Here is a 14,631-nt window from a genome sequence, read left to right as displayed (position 1 = left end):
TTTTGCCTGTGACAGTAATTGGTAAGTGATCTCTCCCTGTGCTAATTTTGACTCAGAAGCCTTTCATTGTATTTTTTCTTCCCTGTCCAGTTGAGGGTGGGCAGTAATAGAGCAGCTTTGGTGGGCACCTGGTGTCCAGCCAGGGTCAACCCACCATAACATTCTGCAAGCTTCCCTTCTCAGTGGGCTGGACATACTTGCTTCCTTTGTTCTGACGGTTTGTGCTTCGCTCCATTCACTCCACCTCCAGAAATGCTTAGCTGCCCCACAGCGTACCCTAGCTGTGTATTCGGTGTATGGCTTCAGTCCCCCCACTGTGACACTGGCATAATGGAGATGTGTGTCTGAAGTGTTATGCTGCAAGACAGAAAAACAGGACAGTCAGAGCTCCGTTCAGCTTCATTACCAAGAGGTTTTCTGTCTGAGAAAAGTTAGTTCTTCCTCTAGATTTTATGACAGCCAGTTAAGCTTGACCCAGAAAAGATAATCATGGAACAATAGCAAAAAAAGAAGAAAAAAAAAAAGACTGGGAGATCCAAAAAGAGGTCTTCAAGCCATCTCTGTGTAACTGTCTGAATAGGAATCACTCACAACCTGCCAGATGACTACTCTTTACCTCAAGGAGGGAATTTAGTGAGGTCTTGCCCTCACCCAGTTGAGTCTCTTTCTCAGTTCATGTAAGCAGGATGCTGTTCCAGCTCTACACGCAGAATCTATATCTACCTTTTATTTCCATTTTTTCTCCAATCTTTCCCCCACTCCCTCCCTAAGAGGCAGGGCAAGTTCTGGTAAGAGCCAAAAACTGAGCATGCTTTTAAGCCTCTCTTCTAAACTGCCTTCTGCAGTAGTCAACTACTAAGCCATTTGATCTAACAGCACTTGAGCAATACTTAATTCAGAACACAGCTTTCTCCTGATCTTCACAATGCCTTTTAATATGCTAAAGGCAAACTGCCCTCATAAGAAGAGGACTACAGAGAAACCCCAGTATTGATGCAATGAGTCAGTCAACCTCACCATTTGTGAAAGAGGTGGAACAAGACAAGTAGTCTACTCAAGGATGGAAGAGGATGGGAAGAAAAACTGTTCTGGAATTCCCTCACTAGAAACCAGACACACTACCATGAAGTACAGCCAACAGTACACTGAAGGCTCCTGGACTAATATTAAAAAAAGCCTTCAACACAACTCTCCACCATTTGTGTGTAAGATGACAGGAGCCATAAAAACATGACAATTCAAGATTAGCAATAGCTAACAGCAATTATAAGATTTGTAACTACTTGCATTTACTTCAAGAAATCCCAGCACCTATCCAGCAGAGGACAGAGCCCCTCATGGAGACTAGTCTCACCATACACTTCAGCCAGCAGTACAGGAAGTGTTGGGAGTACGAATTAGTGCCAGCAATAGCTGCCCAAGTAAACCACATCATCAGTGCAGAGCTTGGGAGCAAACAAATCCAGAATACAGACACAGCAACACACTCACAAGATTTAGAGTGCATTCATATTGCTGGTGACTTATTTTTTAATGTTTTGTCTCAAGAAAAGGAGACACTCGCTATGTGTATGAAATACAGGATTCATACCAGTTCTACTTTCCCATCAAGTTGGAGCACCTCAGTCTGACAAAAGAGTTTCATTCCTTTGTTTCGATGTTTCCAATATAATGTGATTTCTGTATCTGTGCATTCCTCCCACAGCTGGAAAGGTGCAGCAGGATAAACTGCCAATGGAAAATCTAAGTTAGCTCTTGTAAAATATAAAATACATCCAGAAGTAGTTTAAGGTATCTTAGCTGAGTAGTAAAGGCAAATAAAAAATACACATTTGTCTGCCAGCCTAGGAGAAGCAGATATAAATTAGTAAAAAAAAAATTCAGAATGTAAATTAAGTAAATGCCACATAAGATTTAAAAAATCCCTTGTGCTGACTTGGAACTATTTTAGAATATCTTGAACAACAGAAAACGAGACAGGTATTTAACATAGGTTCCTACAAGGGATATGAAAAAGTGTGACTACCAAAACTGCAACAGTGCCTCTGAGAAAGGAAGTGCTGCCAGAACACAGCAGTTACAGCACCCTCTCCATCCATCAGCCTGTCAGCTTCAGAACAAAGCGAAGCACAGGTTGCCTCCTGCTTCTCTAAACAGGTAAAGTGGCCACACGACCTTGGGAACACTGAGGTGGATGTGCTGGGGCTACAGGACACAAGGAGAACTGTAAATACTGCTGCATACACAGGAAATACCCAGGCATTTTGAGGCAGGAGTAGGTAGGAATTTATGGGGTCCAGGACACACTGTGATAAAGGATACAACTAATAGGAGCCACAGCCACCAGTAACTGCTCACAGAAAACCTGTTTTACGTCACTGAGGATTAACTACTCTTCCTCCCTTGCAGTAGCAGAGCAGATGTTACTGTTCCATATTAGCACCAAGACAGGTTAGCACTATCACCCCTCTCCTGGCAACAGCTGCTTACACCTGTGTCACATCTTATTTGAAGAGGTGTTAGTAATTTTATTTACCCACACTACAAAGTATGTATTTCCATTTCATTTTGGAAAGACAGTAACATCAGCAATAATATTTTGGAGAAAATACTGAATTCCCAAGTAACCCACACAGTTATTTTTCTTCAGCTTCCCATCATGATCCTTGTATCATGTTGCTTCCTATACTATGAACCAGCTTCAGCTAAGCAGCAGATTTTGAAGCATTAAGGGGTGATTTCAGTAACAAATTCTAACCTTTGGAGTGAAGCTATTTTCTACCACCAATACAAATTTACAAAGCTAAAACTGAAGAGACAGCAGATAACTGTAGCACAGGGACAGGTAACTAATAAAAACTGTGAAGACAAAATCAAGTACTTGCATAATTTAAACTGGGGCACACAAGTATTACAATCAGAAGGAGGACAAGGGCTGCAACAAAAAAACCTCAGCAAAGACATAGAAAAGACCTTACTTCTGTGAGTTACATCAAAAACATCCGTAGCAGTTCTCTTTCCCAGTGCATTTTCCACAGTCACTGTGACATTAAAGATCCTCTGCTGGCCTATATCCCAAGAACACGAGCACTGCTCAGAACAACTTACTGTGCACGGAACCGGTTTTTGGGAAAACCTATCAACAAGCGGATGGGGGAAAGAGAGAAAAACATTTTTCCATAATGTAGAATCGACACAGATGTTGAAACTTTTGATGCCCAACTAGGACATAGCATCATAAAAAATAAGACTGAGGGGGACTATAACAAGCCAACAAGGGCCATCTCCTAGCCTGAAGCTGGATGAATACAGATATTCTATAAAGTTTTCTTCAAAGTCTAGGTTTACTTTATCCTTTTAAGATACAGCTAAGTTTATTAAATCCGTTTAAGATACAGCTAAATTGCTTTTAGTGTTTTCCTCACAGAAATTCTAAACTATGGACTTATTTGCCAAGAATTAAATCATTCACATGTCTACCACTATGTTTTTAAATGAAGCAGTAATTTTAAGTGCATCTTCCAACCTTCCATTTTTAAATCACCATCATAGTATCTTAATGGAAGTGAACGATGCAGAGACCATGAACGTACATGCAATGATAACCTGCCTTCTGCTGAGATCTTTTGATTAAAGTCAGTTATGATTTTGAGGCATGTGTCCTGTTTTACGATTTCCCCTTTTTTCTGCGTGCCCTGCTGTAAAGCCCCTCTCCTCTCCCTTTAGATGCCCCTATAGCAAGGAGCCAAGGGCCAGGTCTGGTATGCCACAGCTGTATAAACTTGACTCAGACTGCTGAGAAAGAGCTGTGAGAAAGTATGCAGAAAGATTTTACCAAAAAAAACCAAACCTGAAATTATAGAAATTACAGACAGAAGTAGGATATTTTAGATAGGATTCTAAGTAGCTCAAGGACTCAAGAAGGAAAATACCAGCAAGTAAAGTAGTAAAATCTTAAAGCAAAAGGACTAGAGAGGCTCATCAGGCTAACTGAGGGTTAACTGGGAGTCATCAGTTTGAGTCAGCATTAGTGTCAATGGATTGTGAACACACTTAATACTCAGTCTAACAGCTGATTAAATCCCATTTATCTGTTGTGTGTCTTATCCACTAATTACATTATACTTTTAAGTTATCTATATCCTGATTGCAGGGTGTCTACATACCTACTGAAAGATGCTCAAATTAACCCAAAAGAATGGTAATAACAAGCTTTATCAAACAAAACCTGGTCTGATGGGCCTGCAACTTTGCTATAGATAGTCTAACTCAGAGCAGCTCTGCACTGTTAAACTTTGTTAAATAAGCTGATCAGTGAGCTGGAAAGAGGCAGTTAATTACAACAGGGATAAAAACATTTCCACACAATTAAAAGGAAAGAACGGGACTGTTCTGCACAGCACAGGCAAGAGTAAATGTAACAGTGAGGAGACTTACTCTTCAGACAAGGTGTATTTTGGTGAATTATGTCCATAAAGATAGGTGACTCCTCCTTGGCTCCAAGTACATGTTACTATTCTCATGTCTTGAGTTTGGCAGGAAAAATCATTAGGTGTATCAGGTGGTTCTTGAGAGGGAATAACCGAAAAACACCAACAGCACGGCAGTCAAAGAAAAAGTCATAAATCTTTTTACTATATTAACAAACTAGAAATAATGGATATGTAGAAAGTCTGTTTTACTACAGATATTATTATTTCAATTATACTATTCAGTAAACACTCTGCAGACAAAATCAGGATAACACCATAAATTAATTGCAATCCAAACACTTCTATATGCTATTATTTATTGTTATATTCATACATTCATTAATTTAATCTGTATTGTTTTCTATCTGTAAAAATTACTACTAGCCTTTGAAAGGGAGACTGTGGTGAGTTTTTACCACATGCACACAGACAATGAGGCTGAAATTCTCAATGGGTAGGTGTGTTTAAAAATCAGCCACCTGTCCTAAGTTCAATTAATCAGATTAAACTGAACACATCTAATGCTATTCTTTACTGCTTTCTACATGCAAGTGTAGATCTCTCTAGTGTAAAGATCTCTCTGCCCAGCTGAACACAGAGACTCAGGAGACAAGGTGAAATGGCAGCAAGTTCCTGCCCAGTGCAGCAAGCATGTCTCCCGCCACAACCTCACATGTCTCCCACCACAACCTCAACCTCCCAGAGGTTCCCTTGCATAACAGATACGAAGCTCTGCAAGTGGAACTGAACCTTAATGAGGATGATGGTTCTCATAGCTCAGAAACATTCCTAAGGTTAAGGCAACCCAAGCCCTGCATCAAAACATCTCCCATAGAGCAGACAGGTCACTGTCATAGGGGACTTCCTTCTGAAGGGAACAAAAGGCCCAGTATGCAGATGGGACCAACTTCTCAGACAATTCTGCTGCCCACCTGGGGCCCAGGTTAAAGATGTGGAAAGAAAACTTCCAGCTCTGGTAAGGCCCACAGATTATTATCCATTAATGATTTTCCAAGTATGCAGTGATGAAATCTCATCAAGAAGTCCAGGGACAATTAAAAAGGACTTCAGGGCCTTGGAACAAATGTTGAAGGGATCAGGAGCACAAGTAGTGTTCTCCTCTATCATCCCTATTACAGAGAACAATGAGGGAAGGAACGAAGGAACAGGAAGAGCCAGGAAATAAATACCTGGCTCCAAGCCTGGTGTTAGGAGCAGAATTTTGGGTTTTGTTGACCATGGGTTGGCCTACAGGAGACCAGGCCTGCTACCATTTCCCACAGCCATTCTTGACTTAATAACAACAGGAAAATAGAACTGTAATAAAGCATTCACTTACTACCCACAAAGAAAACTGCATGATCATAGCATTGCTCTTCGTTGCAAGATTCTTGACAGTAGACCGTGATGTGAGATGCTTCTTTACATGCTATACTTTTCACAGTGAGAAGACCAACTTGACTGCTTGTGTGATTGAAAAGAGGAACAGCTGGGACTATAAAGAATTCCTTAATGATTTGTCCTTTCCTTCCAATGCAACAAAAAGTGATGTCAGAGCCTTCCTCTACAACTTTTTCATTTGGAAAGATTTGTGGTCCACTGTTACTTGAAGTGTCCAGGCCTGGAAATTAATACAAAATAAACCATTTCAAAATCTGATCATGGCAGCAGCCTTCAATCAGAAGCATCACTGAGCATTACACAAGGATCTGCTTATATTATCCATTCATGGACTTTTATTTAGTATTCTTCTTCATACAGAGATCAACTCCACAGGTAATCATACCTCTATTTCTCCTAAACCCATAAACATATAACGTAGTCCAACAAACTACCTAAGAGACTAAAGCCATCTCACTGCCTTTCACTTAGGGGAAACAAAGAGTTTCTGAATTCAGGAACTGCCTTTACAAATGAACACTACTTCCTGCACCTATGAACAGCCTGATGCTTACAGCCAAAATGCCAGCTTTTGAAAACTATGAGCAGGGTGCTAGAAAAACATCATGTTCTGAAGCTCATGCAGAGCTCAGCTAAGAGGAATCAACACTGAATGAATCAGATCAGTAACGGTGTACTCCACTTGGAATGAGACTCCTATTGCTTTCAATGTTGGACTCCTTGATGGATGCAAAAAATAGTAGGATTTAAGGTATGCACAGGCTTTTGCACAGGTTTGAGATATAATCTATTGTCAAGAATCTGCTCCAGAAATCTGATGAAGTCTAGAGTCACTATCTTTCAGAGAGCTCTAAATCAATTCTGAAATGGATCAGTTTGTGACAAAGTAATTGTATTTTTGATATGTATTTAATTTCAGTTGAAAAAATAAAATCTCTAAGATTTAGGTTAGTGAGAAAGAGAGTCTTGCATCCTATTTCCTGTTCTATAAGGTGAGGGAAGTGGGCAATTTATGCCCATGCACAGGCAGTGGAAGTAGAGACAGGTATCATGGGAAGAGTACAGAGACACTGTCTGGTTGTGTAGGCATGGGGTCAGGAAGGCCAAAGCACGGATGAAGCTGAACTTGGCAAGGGACTTGGCAAAGAATAATAATAACAAGGACTTCTACAGGTACGTCAGCCAGAAAAGGAAGGTCAAAGAAACTGTACCCCCCACAATTAAAATGACTGGCAAATTGGTAACAACAGACAAGGAGAAAGCTGAGGTACCCAACAATCTTTTTGCCTCAGTCTTCACTGGCAATGTCTCTTCCCACACCTCTTGAGTGGATGGATCGCAAGACAGAGACTCAAGAAGCAAAGTCCCTCCCACTACAAGGGAAGCTCAAGTTTGAGACCACGTGAGGAACATGAACACATAGAAGTCTATGGGACCTGATGAGATGCATCCCAGAGTCCTGAGGAAACTGGCTGATGTTGTCACCAAGCCACTCTCCATTATATTTGAAAAGCCACAGCAGTAAGGTGAAGTGCCCAAAAGACTGGAAAATAGAAACATTTTGAAGCCATAGGTATGTGCTTCCTCTCCCACAGTCTGGACTACGGTTGTGTCTGACCTGGTGACAGGCCATACTAGAACCTATCCAAGATCTCATGCCACTCTATGTACTGCAGTGTTTTCGTGTGTGAGCAAGGAAAGCTCTGAAATGCTTGCTCTATTAGCTTAGGAAAACATTCTGCACTTTTAAAACAATGGCTGAAGCATTACTTTTATTGCCAGGAAAAAAAAGAGAAAAAAAAAAGTTGGTCAGTGCTTAGAGATGAAGGAGTTCAAAATGGATTCTTGATTTGATGGACTTTCTCATTAAAGTCACTGGTGAATTACAATCTAGCTTTGTACTAGAAAAAACAAAAACAGTATTTCAAAGTCTTGTTTTGCTTACCTAGGACAGTCTCCCACAGACTCCACTGACTCCAGATTTTTGATGCTTCTGCTTTGCTCCTGATTCTCACTGAATGTGACGTACACTGCAAAGGTATGTCTGAATCCCATATCCAATGAATAGGCTTTCCTGATTTATCAAGTGTGACATTATGAAACTCCTGGAAACAAAGGTCAGTAAGGCAAAGTACTGAAAATACAGCAACGTATGGACACTTTGGAAGCACTGAGAGAGAAAGAGAGAGAAAGAGCTTAAAGGAGAAAAATGCTTTTGAAAAATGAATCTCTGAAATCCCACTCACTACATGTGATCTCACACTAAGTAACCAGCAAGGTAAGTAACTGCTTACAAACCTGTACTCACAGTGGTGGTGTGACCGATGTGCTGGCAAGACTACTTGAATCTGACAACATAGTTGTGAGTCAGGCCCTGCTTCTCATGAAATGGATTTGCTCTCGGAGACTTTCAGTGGGTTATTTGTGCCTGCTCTACATGAGTAATTACAAGCCTGCAAGAGCACCTTGTCTAACGCTATGCGTTATGTATCCCTGGGTCTGAATGGAATCTGTACTGGCCAGTAAGGATTATGGAGATGGTATCTCATTGTAGTGCTGAGGCACAGCACCAAAGGACAGTACTACCAACAGTGACAAGCAGAGTAGGAAAATATCTGCTGATTTCCCCAAAATGTTTGGCTGCTCTAATATGCACATGCAAGAAACATGAAAAAATACATCACAAACTGTTGGAGCTCCATGAAGGAAACAGGACAGCCTAAATTACACAATAGAGTTCAAAAATCATGAATGCTCTGTAGTTAGGCAAACATTTTTTTGTACTGAATTACATAAACACAGACAGAGAGTAGCACAACATCTGATATTTTTTTACTAAGAGAAAATTTCCTGCAAATCTATCTCAGCAGGTACCTACTAAGGCCCACTTGGGCACTAAATGAACTGCAGCAACACATGGCACAGCAACTCAAACTAACCAGGATACCATGTAGTCACACAGAGAGAGAGATGGAAAGGTAACCCAAGTGTGAACCTCCCCTGGCATGAGAGTCCACAAGAAGCAGGAAAAAATGGCTCAAAAATTCTATTAATCACCTGTAATTATAAATACATTTTGGAACAGAACACATATTTCAGTACTTCTAAAAGCAACTCTACCAGATTCTCAGCATACAGATCTGTGCAGCTCATATGAGCTGTACCAGAGCCCTGGCTCACACTGACAACTAGACAACTGCTCTCCAATACTGCTTTCCGTCAGCAACACCCACACATGTATAATACCACCACTCCAAGAAAACTCTGAAAAAATCAGTTCACAATTTGATTTCTCACGTCATAGTACTTAGGATTGTAGTCACTGATTTGGAACTTATATAGACTGTCTGTCCTCTGGTATGAGCAGATTCACAGAGTTTCTTTATTGGTAGACACTCTTCAGAAAAACACAGAAGAAATGCATTCCTGTGTGGTAGCGACATACGAAAGACTCTCTTTATTTTCCTTGTCATGTTTATTATGAGTAACAGAACAGATTACGTCCTTTGATTTGAAAAGCACTTTTTTCTTCCAGCAAGTTAGTAAGAGTCTGTTGGAAGATACTCCAAAAAACAATTAATTCTTTGTAGTTATATGGCTCCAGTTTCTGACTTCAGGATTAGACCCACTCATGGGGTGTTAAAAATCCTATCCCAAGTATCAAAGTGGTCAAAATATTCTGGACTGCACAGAGCCCATCTGCAATGAAAATGCGGTTCTTCAAACTCAGAGACAAAATATCAACTTGGCTGACCAAAGTAAGCTGTGATCCTTTTTACTGCCCACCTTACTTTTTGACTTCTGGTTTCAGAAAAATAAATCCTTCTCTGTTTTAAGTGCTTTCTCACAAATAGTAGCATTAAATGAGCTAGAGCAGTTTTCCAGTTTGACTAAGTTTTAACGCGCGCAATTCAAATTCTTCCATAGTTCAATGAGCAGACGACTCATAATAGGCTATAATATCCCTAAAACATGCATTTAGTTCCCAAAAGATTTTGTTAGATCCAAAGGAGAAGACATTTTCTTTGAAGACAAAAGTTCTCACACTGAAGTCATGAACTGGGGAAGACATTAGGAGTAGGCCTAAGCCTATGATTTGGAAGATCTCCATGTCTGCAGAAAATATGGTTGGTTTACGCATTAAGGAAAGCTAGCAGGATAGAGACTTTGCAAAAGAGACATCACTACTTCTTCCTTAACTGGAAGAGGTGGGTATAAGGCAACTGCTAACAGGGACAAACACAGGGCTTAAAAGGCTTCGCTTACACTGAGATTATCGTTTGGTTCATAAGGCGAGAGTAGTTGCAGCAACATGACTCATGCTCAGCTAGTCCTCAGTGAAGGGTAGTAATCATGCTACGAAAAAGACTGTCATTAGAAGAAACGGAAGGGATTTTTCTGGGAGGCTGCTTAGGGGAGCTGCAGCTTGAAAGGGAAACAGAGGCCTTTAAAATCAGATCTTCTAAGTCTACCCTTCATAATCCCTCAATAAGGGTAGGTAAGGCATATCTACATTCTGCACAGGTGGGAATTACTTCTTCATCTGAGTTAGTTTTGTTTTTTTTTAAAATTGGACATAACATTAGACCAAGACTGGCACCTAGTGAAATATGGAGGTATTTCTAGCACAGTTTTGTAAATATTATGTTGTAAATTGTAAACTTGTGCAGCAAAGCTATCTGCCTATGCATCTGAAAATTTTATTTTCCTTCAGCTTCCTTTATATTGTAAATAACTAACATACCTTTTTAAAAAATATACTTACTGTCCACACAGTAGTAGTTACATCTGTTTGATGGACTTGTATTTCAAAAGATATTGCCAGCTCAGCATCATGCGCTGACTTGTCAACATCCCATTCCATCAGCAGCTGCTGAAGAGCCAAATCCTTGGAAATGTTAAGGTAAGTTACTGGAAACACAATGGATTCTGGAAGCACAAAAATATTAACGTTTATTTATGTTTTAGTACTTCAAATATGGCCAAGTTGCAAAGCAGACCTGAAACAACAGTGATTAGAGATGAGATTTTTCTGAAGGCAAAAAAAGGCAACAAAACAAACAAAGAAACCAAAACAACAACAACAACAAATTTAAAAAAAGATCAAGACCCATGCTGTTGATATCAAAAGCAAGGATAATCTTTCATCTTAAGGTATCATCAGGCTAGAACAGGATTCCTGAATCTTCTCAATAGCCTCCCACCATGACATTGGTATATCATTTAACTTCTTTATGCACTATTTACTAGCTACTTTATCGGAACATTGATCCATCCCTTTATAGCTTCAGGCAGAGGAACAACATAATGTATTAACAGGGACTGAATCCCAACCACCTGCAAGTCTCCTCATCATTAGAGCAGAAAATCTAGGCTCAATTCCACTCTCTGACCTAACTGAGATTAAATTAGTTAATGCAAATCAAACATTTTAACAGGAAAGGTTAAAAGCTTCCCTTCACTAGCTAGACAAGATGATAATCTAGTATTAGACACATTCCTGATTACTCTACACAGAGCTTAAGTATTTTAGTCAGGGCTGTGGATCTTCTACTAGAATTGGACACCAAGTTATAAAGGTATCTCCACTTTTTTGTCTGTCTGGAGTTAATTCACAGAATAAACTGAAGTTTAAAAGTCATACTGAAGCCTCTTTTTGGTGTTGAGGAAAGGCCCTTTGAGAAGACTAACCTGTTGAAAACTACAGATCACCCTACGAGTGGTCCCTCTTTTCAGATGTCTGCTCTGCCACTCCTCCTAAAAAAAACTAACTCTTGAAAGAGATTAAATATGGCACTCAGGGATCTGTATCTTCTATCTTTCCTGAAAAATAAATAAACCAACAAAAAACAACCCTGAAGTTGATCTGGTTGTATATGAAGCCAGGGAACCGAAATGTCTGAGTAACTAGCCTTTTTCTTTCACCACAGTTGCTTTCCAAGATGCTTCTGCTTGTTAGAAACAGCAGGGTCAGAACGCTGATACTGACCAGGACATAGAAAAGAAATGTTATTTTGGAAGGTGAGACAAGACATACTTCATCTCCCCACATTCTACAGACTTTCATAATCAAAACAGAACAAAGGCTGTTAAAATCCCACTTATGCTAAGGAACAGACTGTAATGTTCCTCTCCAGTATGTAGTCTTAGCTGCTCATTTTCAGTCAACCTTACCTGTACATTCATCCTCCTGCTACCTGAAGCACTATGTACTAAGCCTCTGAGCAGATCTTACTTCACATATGCACATAGGAGGCTGAAATCAAACTCTGGACCCTTGCCATTCTTGTGTTTTCCTTCTGCAATGCTGAAGCAATGAGGGGGAGACAGATGGGCCCAGCACAAATAAACAAACCTAAAGGAAGTGACCTGGGTAGGCTCTCAATGAAGCTCACAGGTGCAAAGTAAGGCTCCCAGGGAAAGGAAACAAATACACTTGAAAGAGAAGCCAGCCAGCTAGCAGAATCCCTTCCTTTTTACAGGTTGCACCATTAAAAGAAACCACTGCGTATCTTCTGAATTCCTCTATCGTCTTTTCTACTCCTTCTCTAGCCAATTGTAATTGCAAGTGTCACTACTACACCTATTGCATTGATGATGAGCTTGCCTCTCTTCTCTATATCTGTCTCTTTTTGTCCAAGAAAAAATCTCATCCCTTTTCTCACCATGGAGAATATTTTCACCTGCCACATTTAATTAACTTGACAAAAGAAAAGCCAAAAGTCTCATTAGTTTCTGTTTTTTTCTCCAACTGTACGAGTGTCCCTTCACTATCTCCTCTTAGTTAGATGACACATCATCACTTCAGATCTCACACAATTTTATTTTCCTCAGAGCCTGGCAATCAGGGCTTATACACAGTACCAAACACCAGAAGAAACAATATAGCTAAGAATATATCTAAGATCTTGATGACCACTGAGTTACAATGCGTGGCTTAAAGACTTTTGTAGTATAATTTACACATGTAGAAATATTTGTAGCATTCAGAGTTATATCTTGCCCTCCTAGCAAAGTCAAATAATGAAGACTTGTTGTAACTTGAAAGCTAACTCAACACTATATGAGCAGCTTTATGATTAACAACAGAGACTAATTTTATTCCTGAGCAATTGCACGTGAAAACAAGTGACCACATTACTGTAATGCAGTAACTGTTTGGACTTGCCTGAATTTGAAAGTTTTGCCACTCCAGGGGCATTGGTAATAGAGTTTCCAAACTGAGGAACTGGCACCTTGGGTGAATGGAGTGTGAATAGATTAATTTCAAGGTTCAAGAGAGACAAAAAAGTCTGAAACAGATATATTACCTCCTTCAGTATGACAGCAAGAACCGTCTATACAAACAAAACACCCCTCCTTCAACAACTTAATTAAGGCAACAGAATTTCTAAAATGCAGATTATAGTCTGGTAAGTTCTTCCTTCTTAATGATGGTCACAGAAAATTCAATTAAAATCATTAATTTCTTTTTTTTTTCTTTTAATGGAGTCATGCCCAATGCTAGTGCCAGCAGCAAGTGTGCAAGCACTACTTTTACCTTAAAACACACAGCCTTCTGGAAAGTTATCATATATTTTACTTTGTTCCCTCAGAATATGCATATTTGATTTCTTCTTTGTATTAGATACATACTTTGAGTGTAAGAAATAAAAATCTCGCCCTGGAATCTTGTGGAGCAATCAGAAAAGAGCCAACAGAAGCGCTAAAGTTCTCATAGATGAGATAAAAAATAAAAAGTGAAGGAAAGAGGCATAAAAGTTGTCAAAGAGGAAATAAATTATTTAAAAATTACAAGAGCACAGAGCAGAAGCAGATAAATAAATACACTCTGGCTTCGTATCACTGCCAGTTATTGATTCAACAGCCAATTCTGAATTATGACATTACAAAACGTAACCATACAAGTTGCTTTATTACCCTACCAAAGAGAATAATTTGATTAAGCATATAACTTGTTGCTTAATCACAGGAGATTACAAATGAGCAAGTCCAAAGCTTCAGTTGTTGGGAGATTTCTTCCAAACAAAAAAGCAGATGTTCAGACACTTACCCTGCTGTGAGTATGTACTGCAGCAAGTCCTCAGGAGGAGCAGTACTGCCAGAACCTTGAAGTGATTCATCATTCATCTGCCTTTTCCTGCACAAGACATAACAGGAAAGAAGACATTTCTATTTATTTGCTTCTTTTAGGAGAAATGCATGCCAGAAAATAGTCCAGATAATACTATTTAATAATGAATAAATAAAAACTCAACCACATAGATTCCAGGCAGTTTAAGATAAATTCAGGAAGGATGGGCAAAGGAAGACAAGGGAATAAAAAAAACTTCTTGTTTTTAGGACCTGGTTACAGCATAGGGAAAAATACACTACTGTATTGGGTTTGCATGGCAAGGTTTTGGTAGCAGGGGGGCTACAAGGGTGGCTTCTGTGAGAAGCTGCTAGAAGCTTCCTCTATGTCCAATAGAGCCAATGTCCGCTGGCTCCAAGATGGACCAACCACTGGCCAAGGCCGGGTCCATCAGCAACGCTGGTATTACCTATGGCTAAGAAATGGGAAAAAAACCCTGCATAACACCAGCAGCCAGAAAAAAAAGGAGTGAAAATATGTGAGAGAAACAACTCTGCAGACACCAAGGTCAGTGAAGAAGGAAGAGGAGGTGCTCCAAGCACTGAAGCTTCTTCCCCTGTAGCCTGTGGTGAAGACCGTGGTGAAGACCATGATGAAGCAGGCTGTGCCCCTGCAGCCCATAGA

The 14,631-nt window shown here is 39.9% G+C and overlaps 1 protein-coding gene across 1 annotated transcript; it reads right to left on the bottom strand.

The window, feature by feature from the left end:
- Positions 1 to 197: 197 nt before the first annotated feature.
- LOC104543712 (oncostatin-M-specific receptor subunit beta-like) lies at positions 198 to 14,028 on the bottom strand (the record flags this gene model as incomplete). The annotated part of the gene is made up of 8 exons (XM_010188384.1): positions 13,927 to 14,028; positions 10,639 to 10,802; positions 7,819 to 7,978; positions 5,812 to 6,093; positions 4,438 to 4,567; positions 2,979 to 3,136; positions 1,592 to 1,728; positions 198 to 357 (listed from the first exon to the last, which is right to left on the bottom strand). Coding segments are annotated over exons 1-8 (1,264 nt in total), but the record flags the coding sequence as incomplete, so codon positions are not given.
- Between the last annotated feature and the right edge of the window lie 603 nt (positions 14,029 to 14,631).

Source organism: Mesitornis unicolor, unplaced genomic scaffold (assembly GCF_000695765.1).
Source record: "Mesitornis unicolor isolate BGI_N332 unplaced genomic scaffold, ASM69576v1 scaffold26927, whole genome shotgun sequence".
Lineage (NCBI taxonomy): Eukaryota > Metazoa > Chordata > Aves > Mesitornithiformes > Mesitornithidae > Mesitornis > Mesitornis unicolor.
This window is presented reverse-complemented; position numbering and strand designations above follow the sequence as displayed.